Source organism: Chenopodium album, chromosome 8, assembly GCF_948465745.1.
Source record: "Chenopodium album chromosome 8, dcCheAlbu1.1, whole genome shotgun sequence".
NCBI lineage: Eukaryota > Viridiplantae > Streptophyta > Magnoliopsida > Caryophyllales > Amaranthaceae > Chenopodium > Chenopodium album.
In genome coordinates this window covers 26,158,616-26,175,210 of record NC_137841.1, presented here as the reverse complement: position 1 = coordinate 26,175,210, position 16,595 = coordinate 26,158,616, and the positions used below count along the sequence as shown (strand labels likewise).

Genomic DNA, 16,595 nt, shown 5'->3' with positions numbered 1-16,595 from the left:
ACATCCTCCAGTCAATGGCTACAACACATTGTATAATTCCACATAAAAATATTGGAGGAGCTTTCTCTACATTTATAGCGGTTCCCTTAAGAATTATAGGAAAATCATTTATGGAAACATTCAGTAGAATGCTGTAGAAAGTAATCTATTACTTTTTTTTGGTTTTAATTCGAACGAAGGAACCAAACATTAGAAGTAAGCTCCACAGACGGATAAAATTCAATCTTACAGACTAGACAAAAATATCAGTTATTCGATGCCTTACTCCCCTTCTTCGGGGAAGCTTTAGGTGTGTCAAGGAAACCTATGAACAGTAGAAAAGCTGCCTCATTATAAGAGAATCTAAGGATATAATGCAAACTTCACTCCAAAAATTCATATAATAAGAGATACCAAGCAGTTAGATAACAATTTTAAAACAAAAACATGTTTACGAGTGATAAGATGGGCTAGCCCGTGAAGCACCAGGTGCAGGCATTGGCATAGAAGTGCCTGGGGCTGGTGAAATTGGAGCAGAGGCATACGCAGGCATAGGAGATGATGTATATGTCTGACCAGGAAACGTGCTAGGTACTGAAACAAATGTTTGCCTACCATGCTGCATCGATGGGTCCCATGAGGGTGCAGGTGCCGCATGATTCTGAGGCGGTATGTTAGCACCATTACTGTATCCATTTGAAGGATATCCCGCACTTGTTTGAGGGTTCATCCATGGTGCTGCAGGAGCTCCAGGATAACTTGGAGCCTGTTGCACTGCTAGCATAGTGGGTTCTGGGATTGTGTAATCTCTACTTTTGTCACTATGAGCCTATGACAGGGGGCAGAAAAACCACCACATAAATTAAGGATTTTTCATTAGCAATAAATTCAAGAAGCATGCACAAATGAACATAATTCTACAAAGTATATTCTAACCATTGTATTGCAACTCTCTTTAAAACAAAGCACATAATATACCTTTACATTGAGATCAGTATGACGAGAATATGTTAGATGAAGCTTACAATAGCCACCATCATAAATGCAATGTCCTTCCAAAGATTCTTTCGCAACAGAAGCCGTACTAACATCTGAAAAAGAAACAATACAAATACTTAGAAACCTCAATGACTTCCATAACTAGGCAGGGAAGATGCAGGACACTAAAGACCATCAATCTTTTCATAGTAGACCATCAATCTTTTCAATTTTCATAGTGTATAAATGAAGAATTATTAGAAGCAAAGATCACAGATTACGATCGCCAAAGCTAGCCCCCCAAGTTTTATTATTATTTTAATATTATTATTATATAAAAAGCCCAGTGAAAATTCTAACCAAGGAGATAGTTTGAATCAAAAAATTATAATATCAAGACTATCGATATTGTCTTTCCATCCAACTGAATCGATGAAACAAATACTACGTCAGAAACAAGAATTTTAAGACCAAAAAAAGACTTCGATGTCAATAATAATAAATATAAATAATTAAAATTCTACAAGATATAAGCATCAAATGATAAACATAGACACATGGCTGAAGGACAAAGAAGATTGTCTAACAAAGTCACAGAATTTAAATGCATTGACCAAATCATACTAACAACTTGGCTTTTAAGACAATTAACATGCCTGCAGCTCATTCAAGAGACCAGAATTATCAAGCATTTGCCCTTGGAAAAATACAGTTCATAAAAAGGATTATTCCAATATGTTAATTGAACCATACAACAAAGGATGATTGGATGAATCATGAACATCTTCAAAAATTAAAAAACCAAAAAAAGGGTTTTTCTAAGCTATATCCTTGAGATCGTTGAGTTTCTAAGGTGTTGCCTATGCTTTTTCAATATTATAAGCTGGGCCCTCCAACTTAAGGTATTTAATCAACTTTACCTTTGACGTTAACTCAAAGTTAGTAATTCTAAGAAAATGGGAAGTAATAAGAAGCGGATGAGAAAAGAGAAAAAGTACACCGAGAACTTGACATATCAATGGCTGCATTAAGAAGAAAGAAGAAAAAGTAGATGAGAAAGCGTGGAAAAAATGCATAGGGGCCGCCTGAGGGTAATAGCCATAATATTGTCTGGGTTAATTAATTATTATGGGCTTTTAAGTATACCTGGAATGAGGGTAATTATTCGGGCCTGTAATTTATCCCCCCAAAACAGGGGTAAAACATTACACTGCCCCTCTAGGGTAATACTTTACAGGTTAAAAAATCAGCCCAAAAATTACATCATCTCTTTCCTATCTCCAACCTTTGTACTACGAACCTAGCTAAGGCGGCTGAAGCTTTCTCTCTCCTCCTCTCCTCCTTCGAACAAATTGACTGAAGAATTGGATTTGAAGTTGCTTCCCTCTTTGTAAATTGCCCCAAATTGAAGTTTAATTTAAAGGTTAACCATTCTATTTTTGTTATTTAATCTGTGGATTTTAATACAAATCCATTAATTGATGTTTGTGATTTATTCTATGATATGTTATTTGATTTTTGCGATTTTTTTGGTTTTATTTTGTGATTTAATCTAGGTTTGTGATTTAACCCTTCAATTTAGCCATAATTTATGAAATTGAACTAATTATTACTTCAATTTGTGCGGTTTTTGGGATAATATGAAGTAGTTGCCCTGGATTTAATACAGCCAAGCTTGTTAATAATGGACTGGAATTGATTAACCCATTAAAACTCCCAAACCTGATTAATATTAGCTCTTGAAAATCTTATACTCATCACTTTTTCCTTAATAGTTGGTGTGTTAAAAATCTACCCCCAAATGATTACTTGTAATCCAGGCAACCCCTTAATGTCAATCCCCTTATATAATTCTAACTCATTTTGGGCATGAAAATTCTCTATAAAGTGGGATAATCAATAGTTAACCTAACTACTAACGTTGGGTTAACATCAGAGGTTACAATTAAATAAACATCAGAGGTTACGATTAAATAAACATCTTAAGTTGGAGGCCACATCTTGTAATTTTGAAAAAACATGGGCACACCTTAAAAACTCAACAACCACTAGGGCATAGCTTAGACACCCCCCCCCCCCCCCCCCAAAAAAAAAAAAAAAAAAAAAAAAAAAAAAAAAAAAAAAAAAAAAAAAAAAAAAAAGTAACAATCACCATTACTTTCACTTTTCTTTAATTGATTCTGTCCATTCAAACCACAAAATCCCCCCACCCCCACGAAAAAAAAAAGGATGATTTGAGAATGTCACGTCAGTAGCATAACATTAAAACAAGGTATCCATGCAAAAAATTATGTTAATAACATGTTACAATTTACCGCATTGAAATCCCAAATATTATAGAGATGCAGAGAAGCTATACAGCCTAGGAATGGGGTATTACTCCAAATCCAATCAAGAATTAGAAAGAAGTACAGTAGAGCATATATAACGAGGGAGGTGTTTTTCAAAGTGTTTCCTAATAAAAACAGAAATGTGACCTTTTCTAACAGTCATATATCTTTCAAAAGAGGCAATTTAGTTAACTACATACAGAATGTAAGGTCCAAAAAGTATCGCAAATTGGAAGAACAGCCAAATAGATCAAATATATCCCAGAAAAAAGAAACCAACACAACACAAAGATGATAAATTACTTATGAGGTGGTGGGAGTGGGCAATCTCTTACCAGGATACTGAATTAGAGCCTGTGTCTGGCCATTTTTTTCAAATATAGCTATTTTTTGAACAGTGCCAAACGCAGAAAATACCTGTAAAAATCATTTGATAAGCATAACAATGAATAGAACTCGCTTGTAATAACCAAAATGTGATGCTGATGATACAATTTATTACCGTATGAAGAACATCAACAGTAACAGCATATTGCATATTCTCGATTGCAGCAAGAAGTACATTGCTCTCCTGATCTTTTTTAACTCCGTCAGCACCAACAACAGGCTAGACAAAGACACTTAGTCAGCATATCTGTAACACTGTAAGTTAATTCACTTGCATGATATAGAAACGCACCTGAACAAGACCTTCAAAAGCAGTAGGGTTCACAGGAAGGTAAGGATTGGTATAGTCCCTGCAGATACATAAGAAATTTTTAAATAAATTGCACCATTCCAACAGTAGCAAAACCAGATGATTCATAATTTGAGATAAGTGTGAAAGAAAAATAAAATTAAACTGTTTAACATATAAAAAGTAGCATTATCTGGCAGAGCTGAATCTACTCATCTAGTAGCTATTAAAGATACTGAGGTAATGCACATTCATAAAGGGAGCAGTAAATAGGATTTATAAATCATGATCCACTTTACACCTCAAAATTAACATAGCTAGAGAAAAATGCTGCTAAGAGTGATTAAACGAATCCACACACATATTTGAAAATTAGGGCCTACATGGGATTTCATGACTGAAGCGAATTTGCTACAAAAATCATTAGAATTAATACAAATTTTGATGTTATAATGAAATTAAATAAAGTAATTTTCATAGACTGATGATGAGGAGTTTCTAAAAAATAATTAAGATAATACGTTTTCTGATTATACAGCTATATTGCATGGTTAGTAATGACTTGCTTTCTTATACTCTCCCTTGTTTTACAACATTTCTGAAATGAAAAATCTTTGTATTCATCAGTATGTCACAAAATATTTCTGCATATATTGATGTTGGGATGGTCGTTTTAAACAGGTGGTATATCATGTCCTAACTCCTAAAAGTATCCATAAAAATAAGGAATATCATATTTAGTGTCTACTTCAGGCATCAAACCAAACGTTTAAGTGTCCCAAAATGTCAAATACAACACATACTAATTCACGTGAATCATTAAATCAACTTAGCAATCCCACTATATTATTAGCGCTGCATATACTCCCCCATCATACAAGGCATGGGCCTCATTAAATTGAGATGTAGCCAGTTAACCTATGGAGTTTGCTAGACAGTTGCAATATTCAAGATGGCTGCGCTTTCTAATATTGAAGTAATTAAACTGAGAAATAAAATGGTAGGGTAAGTATGCTATAACTTTCTACATCACGCTAATTCACCACTTAACTTAAAATGCTTTGGGTACACCCTAGGTGCTAGGTACATAAAGGCAATGATGTCTTCTCCTCAAGAGACCCCAAGAAGAATGACCTCACTGGGTACAGAGGCAGCAACAAAGTGACAATGATGTCTTAAAATGCTAAATCACCACTTAACTTAAAATGCTATGGGCGAACCCTAGGTGCCAGGTACATAAAGGCAATGATGTCTTCTCCTCAAGAGACCCCAAGAACAATGACCTCACTGGGTACAGAGGCCGCAACAATTCATTAAAGTGACAAATTATGAGGCTAGACTTGTTTGAGATAAAGAGGAGAAGAAAATAGTAGAAACTTGCAGTACAGTTCATGTTTCCTTCAAATTAAATCTTAATCTGACATTATGATCCACAGCTGAGCAAGAGCCCTAATTCTAAAATCACAAATCATAATCATAAGTTGCCCATTATACTATAAACCAACTATCGGCCTTTCACCTTGGGACACAGCTGTGCTTAATCTGACATTATGATTCACAGCTGAGCAAGAGCCCTAATTCTAAAATCACAAATCATAATCATAAGTTGCCCATTATACTATAAACCAACTATCTGCCTTTCACCTTGGGACACAGCTGTGCTGAACACACTCCGTAAGGGTCTATTCTGTTCACCTAATTTTCACTTATTTCAGGTGTAATAAGTTCATAATGTTTTGTTAAGTTCAAATAAGTTCAATTCAGGAAAAATAAGTTCTGATAGGGCTACCCAAATACAAATTACAACTAAAATAAAATTAAAATAAAATCTAATAAGTTCTGGTATGATAAGATAAGTGAAAATTTCTTGAATAGAACACAACCTAAGCCATGAATACAAGCCAATCCCAATTAAGTTCATGAACCTCCGGCAACACTGATTAACATTTAAGTACTATAAACCTGAACCATACACAACAGCACTCAAAATTCTTTCCTCAATGGCTTAATCCGAAACAAATCAACCCAAAATTTAATTAACCAATATAAATTGCATTTTTTACACTATAACAGTCGGATTCCCTTCTTCCTTTGCACCAAAAGGGAAATCTCTAAGAAGAAACCTTTGCATGCCATTTCAATTTACAATCTACTATCCACACCACCAAAAAAAAAAAAAAAAAAAAAACCTAAGTCTCTTGGACTTCGTAGTGGGATTTAGTTGAGTTCAGTTGTACGGGTGATTAGAAGATAAGGTAGTCATCATTATTTATTGTTTTTAAATTCAGGTGAGAGAAAGTAGGGACCACAATGATTTAAACAAGTCAGTACAATAAGAGCCAAAAAAAATGAGGGATTCTAAAAGATTATAATTAAGAGGGCAAAAGGGGAAATGGAAAGTGGGAAGGAGGGAGTAGCTGACAATAGGTCTTAAATCACAAAAATACTCAGATTCTGACACCTATGTGATTCTAGAAGTGAAGATCAGAATATTAACAAAGAATTAAAAAAGGAACCACCACAGCATGAAGACACAAGCAAATTGCTAGGAAAAGTGCAGAGAAATATAAGCCTTAAAACAAACATACATGAAACCAGATTCCCAATGTTAATCTAAGAAGCAAATAAACACATCATCAAAACTTTCCACACAATATCATAAAAGTGCCAGCAGTTCTTTTCAAACATTCTAATATCTAATTGATCCTTAAGCCTCACTAACAAGGAAAAGGATTAGTCACCCAAAATAATCTCTAATCTTAAACATGATAATATACATCATGTGGACCTCCTTAGTGATGTCTGATAAGTGTGATTTGCTCCATAAACAATTTCTTCTGTATCTGTAGTTGTAGTAATTGTAACTAGGCTTCTATGGGTTGAGATCAACATCCCTAGGACTACCTCCAATAACAAAAAAATCTCAGTGTCCCAAGCAATGGAGTGACTCCAGTCACTACAGCTTGTTAGAGAGAGAGAGAGAGAGAGAGATTCAAAGTTTCCATGGATTCTTTAATATTATTATAATAAAGTACACAATTAAAGTTGTTCTACCATGGTAATGGATTGCTTAGAGGCAAGAATCATTTTTACACAGTTTATGTCATAAGAGAAATAAAGACTGGAAATGATCGTGGGGATTCCCAGTCCCTTCACTAAATAATGCTTTTGCCACTTCTCCCATACATGCATTGACATAATAATTTGGCAATACATAATTCTTATAAAACGAAATTTTAAATTCAGCAAAAAAATAGTCAATGAACTTTCTCAGTGATGGATCAGCAAAGTAAAGTACCTGCTCCTGTGTGATTGAAACTTAATATTCAGGTCTGTGTGCGCAGAATATGAAATTCGCAGATTACATGAACTCACATGCTCCGGAAGCAAATACCTATATCAAAATGTTTAGTCAGTATCAGAATATAAGAGAAGAAATTGACAGGCAGAGCAAGTATATAGATATTTTTTTTCCCAAAACACCATACACAATTACACAGCAACCTCTAAATACAGGTTATATACTTGGCAAATTGATACATCATTCACGAATTGAAATGAGGATAAGGAAAGGGAAATTAAAAGGCAGCAATGACCTCATACCTGGGTATACTTCTCCCATCCAATGCATCCTTTGCTGCACTTGCTGTGTCAACATCGCTGAATTGGATTAACGCCTGCCATTCCAAATTAATAAAGTGAGACAATAGCAAAGGGAGAACACTACAGTACAAGGTGGAAGATCAAACTCTTTACCTGAAATCCAGCTGCCTTTTCAAAGGTGGCAATTTTGTGGACAAATCCAAAGGCAGAAAATACCTTTCAAACACAGAAAATCCAAAGGAACAATAACTCAATAAGTATAGGATGAAATAAGCAAATGAACAACATGTGGCTCATCTCGATTCTCATCAGCAACTATGAAATTAGCAATAGACTAGAATCAGGTGCAGAACAAGACCTGTATATTTAAGCGTGACGATAGACCATAGAAAGCAGTATGACGCACATGATTTTAATTCCAAACTCTCTCCAACAAAAGAATTTAAATAAGAACCATCATCATCTGTGATTCAATGATGCCAATCAAAATTCACAATTACAAAGAAGACAGCCTATAAAAATTTAAGGACAGTCAATTACATTGCTGTAGCATAAAGCAACTCATACAGAAAGAACATTCAATATTAATGGCAAAAAAAGAGCACCAAACAACAGGAGGGCAGAAAAAGATACGAACAGGAGGGAAAGATGACAAGAAAAAAGATACTGAGAGAGAGAGTTGATGAAAGATGATGGGACTTTTCCACAAAAGTGAAGAAAAGGAAAAATTAACCTATATGAAAAACTTTAAGTGAGACCAATCTGAATACATTGATCTTCGAGCTACCAGCCTAGCTATTACGATAATTCACCAAATGCTGCAAAATAGATCCAGCCTTGGTGTAAGCAAAGCCATTTTGTGGGCAAAAAAAGCTGAAATTTTGTCCTGGTGCAAGTAGTTTTGATTTTGGGTCTTTTGAATGTATGAGTTTTAAACCTGATGTGCCAAGTATTCTACATACATATGTTCATTTTAATATTGATAAGTCTCACTTCTTCTGAAAAGCATTTAGAGAAGCAATGTGTCGAAGGCATAGGGTACTCAGTAAAGTGCAGTCACTTTGAACCATAGTGAAATAGAAATTAGATCAGTGTCCATAAAACAGAGAGAATAAAGATAACAAGGAACTTAACACTTAAAAGATAAAAAAAAGAATTCAAAGCATTCAAACTATTAGGTCACAGCTAGAATAACATAGGCTTGTTTAAATCAACTCAATTTAATTTATCTTACGTATTTCGTACATATTCAAACATAATAAGTTTTAAGGACAACTTCAGACAAAATTTAATCAAACAAAAGCATGTAATTTAAGTTACTAAAAAAAACCCTACATACCCAAAGAATTCACAAAATGTTGCTGATACATGGGTAAAGATATCATACCAAACAACTCACTTTCCACAACACCCATCCATAGAGGCATCACCAAGCAATATGGTTTACCTCTTCTCATAGACAGAGTCTTTCCTGCTTCAATGGCAATTAGTAACTTCCCCAAAACAAACAATTCTATGAGGCATGACTCATGAGTGACCCGGGGACATAAACTCTGTGGTCTATAGTAAAGCGAGAGGCGCTAAGCAACTTTGGTTGCAGAAGGAGGGGGAGAACGGAGGCAAATGGAAGAAATTAGATGAACAATTTCATGAGGAAAAGGAGCACCTTCTGTTGACAGTCTAATTGTGGAAGACAGGTATCTTTCTCTTTTTTCTACTGTTTCTGTTACAAGAAACTTTATCTCATTTTCTTATCTTCATTTAACACATCAGCACATTGTTAAGGCCAGTACTTACAGCAAATGTTCCAGCTCTCCAATTGGCATCATATTATTTCTTTTATGTATAGACACCACTTCTAACTTTCCCAATCCACACTCTGAGGGCACATACATTGATAATATTAGCTTGAGTTTGTCAAAGAACAAAAAGGGTGAATAACATGATTGTTCATAAGGAAATAAATGTCCCGATCATCTCACAGCTACAAAATTTATGGTACAAAAAAATTTAGGGTTCTGCAATGCAAATCAAAGTGTTTTGACAATGGTGTCTCTTTTGCAATTTATTTTGTGTGTGCTCCACATGATAGCAATGGTAAAAAGTACACAAGAGCCAGGATTCTCTTTAAGTCTGATTAGCCTTCACATACTACCACTATCAGACAGCAGGAAAAAGAAAGACCACGTGATTGCTCCACCAGAATTTCATAACATAGCATAATGTTCTAACTCTCTTCAAAAAGGCTTGTAACTTTTTTATCCCGTACATAATCCTTGGCATCCCATCCTTATGCCATAATGCCTTATCAATACTTTAGTTCTCTCTTTCCTTGATCAGTTGAACCTAACATAAATTGTCAAACTATCAACTTCGAAGCACCCCCTAAATCCAAGGTACAATATGCCCCTAAGTCCCAAGGACAACTAATTTACCAATCAGGCTCATAACATCAAATAAAAGCCTATTTATTTTAAACGGTTTCCTTACCCATTGATATAACAGTAAATATTAAGATCATGTTCTAGACCTTAGAAATATTGTACAATCCTACAATCTAGCAATTACAAAATGACGTAATTTTAATCCGACTATTACAATAGTTATCTCATATGATCATTCGGACAGTGAATAGAAATTTTGACACGGTTATTAAAGATCATAAGGCATTTATAAGGGGTGGGGGACTTTCCTATCTTTTTCAATATAGCACAATACAATACTGTTTTATCACTATACAAATTCAAGCGATTTAGATGTATTCCACATATTACTATTTTCAAAACCTAGGCATAACTATGTTCACAAGTCTAGTGATCCTAAAAACCTAGTGCACAACATATAAATAGGCGTTTCGTTTGAAAGTCAATCATTGACATGACTCAGCAGTTTCAACATATCATCATCAGTTTCATCACAATGTAAAACAAAATGAAGAAATCATTGCATTGAAATTTAGGCCTTCAAGGAAACACTCACCAAGTGAATAACTTCAATAGTCACGTCACCAGGTTGCACCCCTTCCATAGTAACTAGCAACACATTCCCCGGAATGTCACCGGGGCTCTTATTGTTCACGATTTCGTGTCTATTCGAATACTGAATGTACACAGTTTTACCCCGAACTTGCGCCGGTTCTGAAGCCGACGCAAAATACGAAACCATAGAGATAGCCTGATTAAGGTCTGCCTGCAATCATACATCAAATTCCAAAAATAATCATTACACAACAATATTATCATAAATCATCCCATTAATCCCACCTACAATTCAAACAATTTCTATCATACCCACAAAACTTAAAAGCCCTAATTTCACAAATTAACCAATTTAAGACTATAAATTCAAAATTAAACACATACATATTCGACGAAAGCTTGATTACGATTGGCGCCGACATTGCACTTGGTATTGACGATCTTACCAAAGGGTTTACAGAGCTCAACAAGCTCCTCTTCGGAACACTCCCATGGAAGATTGCGCAAGTGGAGAACCTTCGATGGTGTCTGGGTGTACCTAAACTGATGTTGCCCAGAAGATGACATCGTAGAAAAAACTAGGGTTTTCGATGACTTTTAAGATTTCAATTTCACAAAATTGATCGAAGATAGAAAGTAGAGAAGAAGAAATTAGGGGTTTCGTTGGAGTTTTTGGGGGAAAAGGGTTTTTTGATGAACGATGAAGATGAATGAAGTTTGGGTTTGTGGGATGATGAGATAATTTAACCCGCTATCTGAGATTGGGATATTTTCGTCTACAGCTTTAACAGACAGATTTTTCTTTTCTTTTTTTTTTATTTTTTTTCTTTTTTTGAGGGTTGTTTTAATGATTTGAGAGATTCTTATGTAGTGATAAATCGGATGTGTCTAAAGGTAAGGGTAATTTCTAGTTTTCTACCGGTTTGTTACTCTTTGCAACAAAAAAATTTGAAATGAGCTAAATAAAAAAAAAAAAAAAAAAAAAAAAAAATTCACCCAAAGTTGCATTTGTGTAATCGAATGTATAGAAGAATGTATGCTAACGTATTTATAACATGTACAACTCAATCTCTTAGACTGTTTATAAAAAAAACATACAAAGTAAAACTTAACTAATTCTCGTCATATTATTTCATCTATTCCACAAAAGCACTTTACAGAATGGGCATATAGTTTAAGTCTATAATGAGATTTTGAATTTTGTCGACAACTTGGATTTGTTATTGGTGGATGTATATATGTGACGTGAGTAGAATCGAATCGGGCAAATAACTACAAATATCATTGAAGAGGGATATTATGTACCAATTCATTGAAAGAAACTTTAAGATCATTGATGACAACAAGGTTATTGCAAATTATGACTAAGGTTGAAAATTTAATTATTTTCTTTAAAATGAAAGAAGATTCCATTTTAGATAGTCATTGCTTTATAGGATGAGGCAAACCCATTAATAAGATTGGTCACAAAACTTGGTTCCTTCTTTTTACCATAATATAATCCCAAGTTCTTCTTTATTGATTCTCAATTCCACTTACAAATGGTAACACACCCGTTGAAATTTAGTTTAGCATTGTAATACTACTGCTTCTTTATTGCTACCACACTACGGCTTTATTCTTTAGAGTTGTTCTGATCTACTCTGCTGAAATCTTTTATTCTGCTTTGAGCCCAGGAATTCAATATGCTCTACTCTGCTAACATCTGTTATGCTCTACTAAAATCTCTCTGATCTGCCCTACTCTGCTGAAATCTTCACTGCTCTAACAGAAGCTCAAACGAACAAGGCATACCACTACTATGGAATTATTGAGGAATTCAATGTGTAATTATTACTTCGTATTATTATTTGGTTAGCATAGAATTCTTAAGGAATTTAAGGTATGTAATTTAGACTTATTAATCTTGGTTGATTATTATGCCACTGCAAAGCCACTTGAATTTGATGACTATGAGACTATTTATATATTGAATATTTGGATTAACTTGAAAATTCAAGTTTCTCCCATAATTTGGATTCTTTGGATCCATAATAAAGACACAACAATAAAGGGAAAGTAACTATATTATCTTTATATTAAGGTTAAAGATTAATATAAGGAAATTTTGAATTTTGGTATCTCGAAAATAACCCTAGTTGAATTTTCACACCCGTTTAAAACTTTTTTTATTTTGGTACACATCAAAGTATCAAAGTGTAAAATTATAGGTTTTTGGTACCTCAGTCCGTGTTCCGTTAAGTTTTCCGTTAGTGGGGTACTGCCACCTTCCACCACCCTTAGCCCCTCTCTCCCCCTCCCTGTGCGGCTGTCGGCAACCCCGAGAAAAACGACCTCCTCCCAGCCATCCTTAGCCCCCCTCTCCACTTCCTGTACGACTGTCGACAACCCCGAGAACAACCTTCTAGCCACCAAAACACCAATTACCAGGTGCACAACCCACCACAGCAGCCTGTCGCAGCGACCAGGCATGCATCCCAGCCATAGCTGCCTACCATCATGGCCAGGCACGCATCCACCGAACACACTCCAGTTGCCATCACCACCACTCGAAACTCCCTAATTTACCTCCCCATTCCCAAAAAACCCCCCAAACACTCTTCCCCCACTCCCAAAAAACCCCAAACATTTATCCCCCACTCCCGAAAAACCCCAAACACTCATCCCCCACCATCGAAAACCCTAGTCGTTAGCGTTTCGGGGTGGGGGAAGGAGTGATTCGAGGTTCATGGGAGGGAGGGAAGGGTTTTGCGGTGGTTTAGGTGGGTTTTAGGGAAGGGGGAAAACAGGGGTTATGGCTTACATTGGAGGAGGGTAAGGGAGGGGGTGGGGTGGCCGACACCTGAGAAATTTGGCCACCGACAGCCGAAAGCCAGTACGGGGAGGGGGAAAGGTGGCTAACGGGGAGGGGTGGCAGTGGCCGGTGGTTTTTTTTAAAGTTTTTTTTATTTTTTAAAGTTTTTTTTAATAAATTAAATTATTAAATAATTAGATAACGGGCCCCACTAATGAAACATGAACAGAGGTACCAAAAACTATAATTTTACACTTTGATAGGTACCAAAATAAAATAAAATAAAATAAAAAATTTAAACCGGTGCGAGAATTCAAATAGGGTCATTTTCAAGTTACCAAAATTCGAATTTTCCTTAATATAATATAATTTGAAAAGAGTGAAAAACTATCAATAAATTAATACTTCCTCCGTTTCTTTTACTTGCAACACAGCCTTGTGGCACGTGTTTTGAGGTCGGGTTTATGTAATGTAAACGGATAAATTATTCATTATAATTTTTACAAATGATACTTAACCCTATTCTAATCTTCGTGTAAAAATTATATTGATAAAATCGCTCGTTTATCCTCACTAATCATCTCCTAAAACTGCGTGCCTAAAAGGTGTGTTGCAAGTAAAAGAAAACGGAGGAAGTAATAAACATTGACATTCGGGACACTAACTAGTTCACATCAAAAGCTTGTATTGTTGGTGATAGCGGAGTTGGCATCCTTGCCACATCAACTTTAGTTTATTATAACTAATTATATTCTGTTGTAACAGAATTTGGAAGCTTCAAGATTTCAGCTTATATTATTGAAGGGAATATTTCAAGCATCCCAAACTTGAGCCCCACTGTGATCATACACTTAAGCATGGTGGCGTCCAAAGGGAAGGAAGCTAGAGTAAAAGAGTCGCCAACAAGTTTTAGGACGGAACTTGTAAACCGTTCACAAGGTGAAGGTTACACCCCTTCACAATCCATGAGATCGCTAACTTCATAGTAGTCTGGAACCATGACTGGATATTCGGGGATTAAGGTACAAATCCAACCTAAAAGAGATTGAACTTGCCCTAAAAATAGGCCTCTACTTTATTCTTCTCATATTCATCTGCGCTTTCTGACTAACATACAATTAATATATTAATCCCAAATCTGTTTAATCTATGTTGGTTGATTATTAATGCACAAACAAATCTATTATTGGCAATCACTTGAATTATAATCATATTAGTCTAAACAAGTGATGAGTGTCATTTATGGCACTCATTAGGCTTCTTTTAGGATGATTTTACATGGTTTTTGTATCCCTTTTTACTTTATTTTCTCTAGTTTTACTTACATTTTCCTTACTTTGCTATTTCCTTAGAAGTTTTCATATTTTCTTGCTTTTCTAGTATATTTTGCATTTTCTTCTTTACTTGTTTGATTTTCTTTGTTTATAGGAAGTTGGCGAGTTCGAGAATCTTAAGTGTATTCTGATTTGAGTTTTCAAGTCAAGAGAGAGGTCCCGTTTCTCCATTTGAAGCCCAAGAGCAAATGAGTTCAAGAGCTTGGTCATTTAAGTTGCACCTTCATGTCGTGTGGGCATGAAGGAGTGGTGTCGAACCCACCAAGAAGTGCTCAACTTACTGCTTATTGCATCATGGCTCATCCGGAGCTTACGAGGACAAGCTCGGCCTCACCAAGGGACTTCCCTTGCTCTAGCTTCGCGGGCACGCACGAGAGAGGAGCGACCGCGCCAGGCCTATGCGTGGCCGCCCGCGACCCTAGAGCGGCCACACCCCTTCCTTCTCCCTGCTCCATACCCTTTTTGTAGCGGCCGCGCATACTTGTGAGGGGCCGCACTCTTTGAGGTTATTTTTGGAACGTCTAACTAACTTCCTTATAGTTAGTTTTTCTGTAAATAGAATTAGCTAGATTTTTGGAAGAGAAGTGACAGGGTAAAGCCGTATCCCCTAATAAAAAATAAATACGTAAGTCCTCTAACTAAGGCAGATAGGGAAGTAGGGTCGAACTCCACAGGGAAACAAGTCTTTCTATTCCTAATTAACTAATATAATCTAGATTATGAAGTAACCAATATATAAGTCGAATATGAAACTAAACTACGAAGAATGAGAACAAGGAGAAAACAATATATAAAAGGATCTAGGGGATAGGTTCACCAATAAATAATACTCCAGGGTAAAACATAATAATCAATCATTAACATTGCATAAATAACATGATTAACAGGCTCTCGTAATTTATTAATCAATATAGATCTAACAGGCTCTCGCAATTTACTAGATCTAAGTTCCTATTGAAAATAGCCTTTAATATCAAATTAACATCTGCTCGATTCATCAATTCAATATTGCTATACTTTTACAAGCCCTAGAAATAAAACTACTCACACATAATAGAAACTAAACTAATCAAAGCAATAAAGTAAGACATAATTAAAGGAATAGAATAAATAACTAAGATTAAGAGAAGAGAAATAGTTACCAAACAAATCTGGAATTAAGAATGGATTAAGAACAAAAGTTTAAGAGAGAGAGAATCTAAGAAAACAATTAAGAGAGTAAAGAAAGTGTAAAAGGAAAAGAAGAGAGAGAGCTAAAATCGTATTACGGAGGAGTATTTATACTCCGTACAAATCCTAAACTAAAACAAACTAAAACGACACTAATCGTCTCCTAATAAATACACGCGCCCGATCGGGCGCGCCTTTTTGCTTCCTAATACTAATCTCGCGCCCGGCCGGGTGCATCACCGGGCGCCAACCTTAGCTTCTCCCGCCCGGCCGGGCGCGCCTCCGGGCGCCAGCCTCTTTGGCCGGGCGGCTCACTTGGGCCACTATTTGGACTGTGATTGGGCTCCAATTCTTTGGGCCAATCTGGGTTTCCTCTTCCGGTCTTGAATACTCGGTCCAAATGCCCCGGTATCATCTATACCGAGCCCTTAATCACCGATTCGATGGCTCTAACCGGCCCTGGGCTATAGAATCTGGTCGTGCTTCTCCAATGTTCGTGATTGCTCCAAAATATCTCGGGAAAATACTCCAAAAGCATAAATCCCTGCAAAAGTCAACCAAATCTACGAAAACACTAAAAAACACCAATTAGTAATAAAAGTGGCTCTAAAGAGCCAAAAACACTACTAGTTATGACCAAGGGATGGGGGTAAAATACTATATAAAATAGACACATCAAGAAGTTTAGAGAGAAAGAATTAAAACTAGATTTTGATTAGATTTTAGAGAGAGAAACTCTTGATTTTGTGGTAT

At 35.8% G+C, this 16,595-nt stretch overlaps 1 protein-coding gene across 2 annotated transcripts; it reads right to left on the bottom strand.

Annotated features, from left to right (window-relative positions):
• Positions 1–351: 351 nt before the first annotated feature.
• On the bottom strand, positions 352–11,363 carry LOC145555967 (polypyrimidine tract-binding protein homolog 1-like). Of its 2 annotated transcripts, none has more exons than XM_081617672.1 (10): positions 10,929–11,363; positions 10,546–10,755; positions 7,720–7,782; positions 7,567–7,640; positions 7,262–7,357; positions 3,967–4,024; positions 3,790–3,894; positions 3,623–3,704; positions 958–1,070; positions 352–808 (listed from the first exon to the last, which is right to left on the bottom strand). In XM_081617672.1, the coding sequence occupies exons 1-10, from the start codon at positions 11,109–11,111 to the stop codon at positions 431–433; spliced, it is 1,362 nt and encodes a 453-aa protein (XP_081473798.1). In that variant the 5' UTR covers positions 11,112–11,363; the 3' UTR covers positions 352–430. The 2 variants fall into 2 exon arrangements, with proteins under 2 accessions (XP_081473798.1, XP_081473799.1); XM_081617673.1 differs by having other exon boundaries at positions 674–808; positions 1,005–1,070.
• Between the last annotated feature and the right edge of the window lie 5,232 nt (positions 11,364–16,595).

Bases quoted from the DNA above. Each gene is read 5' to 3' on its own strand.
- LOC145555967 (XM_081617672.1), bottom strand. From the start codon at position 11,111: ATGTCATCTTCTGGGCAACATCAGTTTAGGTACACCCAGACACCATCG. The intron at 3,895-3,966 runs GTGCGTTTCTAT...GTCTTTGTCTAG, and splicing joins CTTTTGAAGGTCTTGTTCAG to CCTGTTGTTGGTGCTGACGG. The intron at 809-957 runs GTATATTATGTG...CCCCTGTCATAG, and splicing joins ATACTGATCTCAATGTAAAG to GCTCATAGTGACAAAAGTAG.